Source organism: Limulus polyphemus, unplaced genomic scaffold (assembly GCF_000517525.1).
Source record: "Limulus polyphemus unplaced genomic scaffold, Limulus_polyphemus-2.1.2 Scaffold1013, whole genome shotgun sequence".
Classification (NCBI taxonomy): Eukaryota; Metazoa; Arthropoda; class Merostomata; order Xiphosura; family Limulidae; genus Limulus; species Limulus polyphemus.
The window spans coordinates 58625-62731 of NW_013666623.1; the positions used below are offsets into that span (position 1 = coordinate 58625).

General features: G+C 33.8%; 1 protein-coding gene across 1 annotated transcript in view; it reads right to left on the reverse strand.

The window, feature by feature from the left end:
* The window catches only part of LOC106461698 (TBC1 domain family member 19-like), a 67548-nt gene that overhangs the window by 19969 nt on the left and 43472 nt on the right, over positions 1 to 4107 (reverse strand). Inside the window, exon 7 of the mRNA XM_022388717.1 lies at positions 2281 to 2401. Within this exon, the coding sequence (XP_022244425.1) occupies positions 2281 to 2401 (121 nt within the window). The remainder of the gene's footprint in view (positions 1 to 2280; positions 2402 to 4107) is intronic.

Here is a 4107-nt window from a genome sequence, read left to right on the forward strand (position 1 = left end):
GTAGTATGGTACTCCACTTGCAGAACTAAATAACAACAGTTTCGGGAGTAGTATGGTACTCCACTTGCAGAACTAAATACCAACAGTTTCGGGAGTAGTATGGTACTCCACTTCCAAATGCTTTTCAAACCTTTTTATTTGGTTTTTCAGAACCCGCAAATAATGTTTTTAGATCTGTTACCTGGCAAAGTTCCTTCGGTCATTTATTTTAAGTTATTTTAATTTTTAACCTTATTTATGTCGTTTATAAACGTTACCCAAAAGCGATTTATAGCAATAAGATTCTCCTGCGATGTGTTCAATTGAAAAAGTACAATTTAAGAAAATAAAAAAAATCTGGTCTGGTATAACGTTAAAATGACAAAAGAACTGAATCAAAGAAATGAAGTTTTAAGATCTTAATAATTCTCTCCTTCTGTTTTTTGGTGAAGATATGCGTATTTATTGAGCACGTTACAGCTTTTGATATTAACACCTACGGGCAAGCCTCCAGGCTGCTCAGCGGTAAGTCTGAGGGTTTATAACGTCAAAAAATGGGGGTTTGATACCCGCGGTGGGCAGAGCATAGATAGCCCATTGTGTAGTTTTGAGTTTAACAATAATCAAACCTATAGGTAAAAGATTATGTGGTCTGAGTCACTGGCTGATACTCCTGCAAGTCAAACTTGTATCAGTGCTTATGAAAAGCTGTTTATGTTTTGAAGTAATTCGTGTTACGGCCGAAATTGTCGTTCAAGCAAGTGTACAACTGCTGAGGAAACAATGCATTTTAATCTTTATTAGGAGAACTGTAAGATATAATGATAACCAGGTTAATTTTTAGTTTCGCTGTAAGTACGTAACTTGCTCTGATCGGAAATTTATATTAGTAACTAATAAAAATATCATTAGAAGTCTCTGTTAAAATAATTCTATATATATTTGTATTAATATTAAGTATTTGACCTGAAGTTAATTGGTTTTCTGCATAAAATAAATGAAATAATAATAGTGGTGATAATATATTTGTCTTAGCAACCTTTAAATCCAGGAAAATATCACTTTCTTTCGCTTATCACATATAAAACTTTAATAGTTTAGTTACCTTACCCACAAAACGAGTTAATTGACCAAGTTCCTAACCCCCTATAACTCAGGCTTAGTCGTCGCTAGCTTAAAACTGTGCACTATAGAGAAACTACCAGTTGTAAGCACTCGTCACCTATAGCGGTATCTTTTAACCGAATAGTTTGATTGACTGTCGGTTTTATAATGCACTCACAGCTTAAAGTGCGAAATACATTTGTAGAATCAAATTTCGAACTTGAGATTTTCGTATTTCCAGTCCTATATGATAACCACTACGCCTCGCTCAGGTGACCTGGTTAAAACCACACCTAGAATATTATTGAGTGTTCGTCGTTCTCGTACTAATAGATGGCGCTTACATCACGTAATTCAAAACCTGAGCTCATTGACAGAAAGATTATTTAATTTTTAAAATTAAATGGCAAGCATAATATAAAAATAGAATATGCTAACTTAATTGTTCAGAATACCACAAAAATAAATGATTAGAAAATTAAAAAAACAGTAACACCATGACTATTTTCATAAATCAACTGGACAAGCTTCGTCAGAAAATAAGATCTTTAATACCCTTTTAATTTGCTATGAATTTCGCGCAAAGCTACACGAGGGTCATCTGCGCTAACTGTCCTTAATTTGGCAGCGAAAGACTAGAAGGAAGCAGCTAGTCATCATCACCCACCACCAACTCTTGGGCTAATTTTTTATCAACGAATAGTGGGACTGACCGTCACATTTTAACACCCCCACGGCTGAAAGGGCAAGCGTGTTTGGTGGGACGGGGATTCGAACCCGCAATCCTCAGATTGCGAGTCGAGCGCCCTAACCACCTGGCCAATACTCTTTTACCAATTATTTTATCATCATATTCTGCCACAATTGAATGCATCATTTATCTTTTGATCACTAAAACAAAGAAGTATGATGAACTGTTGATACTGATAAGCTCATGGTATCAGTTAGAACAGTCACCGTAAAAATCAACTGAAACAAAAAGAAGGCAGTTTTTATCTGTCGAAACCACTGTATAAATGTCTGTTTTTATTTCTTTTACCAAAATCTTAACCATAAGTTCAATTATTTTAGCCCACAGTGGCTCAGCGATAATAACGCTAAAAATTGGATTTCGACACCAGTGGTGGGCACAGCCCAGATAGCCTCTTGTGTAGCTTTGATCTCAAATACAAAAACAATTATTTTAACGCAATTTACCTTTTTTTCCAAGTACGGACCTTTCTTGTAGGAAAGCAACACAATGTTCTGTATCAAACGATGAATAATCGTCCACTCCAACCTGACTAAGGTTGCTGGCTAGCTCTTCAAATTCAGACCTCTGCAATAAAAAATATACAAGGATATTTTATATTTGACCCTCCTTTTTTATATTTGACGCTTGTTTCTCTTTCACTTTTTATCGTTAATGATATTTAAAAGGAATTTTAACCTTTGTATCAAAACTTGAGGCGCTATAAATATCCAAGAAAGTACGCTTTTTAAGTCGACTATCCCTGTGATTGGAAGTAGAAGAGTTTTTTTTCGTTTAAATTACCATCCAGTTGGGTAGAATGCCTTCTGGAAGTGGTCACGAATATCCTAGTACATCATCATATTTATTGAAGGACGCAGGCTCACAGATTTCAGAATCGCAGCAACCAAGAAACGACTCCGTGTAAAATCATGCGAATCCTTCAAGTAACTTAGCTCATTCGTTCTGAGTCCGAAGTGTGACGCTTATCTCAACAGTAGATTTTAATTAAACCGATTTTAAGTCCTAGCTAAACGTCAATAGAATATTTCACAATTTTTTTACTTTTTTTTGTGAATTCAAAATATGGTAAAAGAATCAAAATGTTTTATCTTAGGAATTTAACTTATGCCATTTTTGGTAGTCACTATATTCAGAGATACAGCTATCACAGTTTGTACTCATGATGTTTAAAAACGTACATCAGAGAAGTTTTGAATCATATTATTGATAACATTTGAGTAAAAGTAAGGTAATTATATAGATCAGGATAGAGAAGTAACTTATAACTAAATGAATTGTAAATAATAAATTAACAAGAAAACAAGACTCCCGGGGACTCAGCGGTTTGTGTTGTGTTTTGTTTTAGTGCAAAGCTATACAATAGTGTATGTGCAGTCTGTCCATCTCGAGAATCGAACCCTGGATTTTAGTGTTATAAGTCCGTAAACCTACCGCTGACCCACCCGGAGACTCTTAACAGTCTTATAATGCTTTAAGTCGAGTTTCAATACATGCAGTGGGCACAACAGGTAGCCAATTGTGTAGCTTTGTGCTTAAGAACAAATAACCAAACTAGAATATATAATGTAATAAATCAGTACCCCAAAAAACCTAACCTGGAATTGGTTGATTATATATTTTTATTGGAGAAATGTTGATAACAATATTTCGTATTTTTGATGGGTAAATAGCATGACTAAATATATTTAGACACTATACTGCTATCTTAGGGACTAATATTGTAAAAAAAAAATCAAGTGAAATATTGTTTGAAATATAGTTGTTTCTTCCTGCAGAATTTACTCTGAAACAAAACTTATTTCACGATAGTTAACATAAGCTGTATCTTACGGTGTAAACAATATAGCTCTAATTATTCTACTGTCGTTAAATCATATTATTTACGATGTGAAAACCAGAAGACTTCTTATGACATTTTATTATCCAATGATTTAGACTTTTCGCTACATATTTATAAAACATCTGAGCTTCTTCACTATTTGTTAACCAAGTTCTTTGACTATCATAAAGAAAAATATTAATGTTAAAATAAATTCGACACTGATGACTAAACAGAATGCTTGTTTGTGCAACTCTAAGTATAAAGTTGTAAGTATAGGATTCAGGAGGAAAGTTTTAAAAATAAAATCACTTATTGCAGCTGAGTTCATTGTATAACGTCTTACTGGTTTTCTTTAAGCAAGAAGCCTCGAAATAAATTGGGTCTAAAAATCTCACGATAGTATCATTTAGATTTGATCACTTAATAGATGTCCTAATATAAGAAGTTT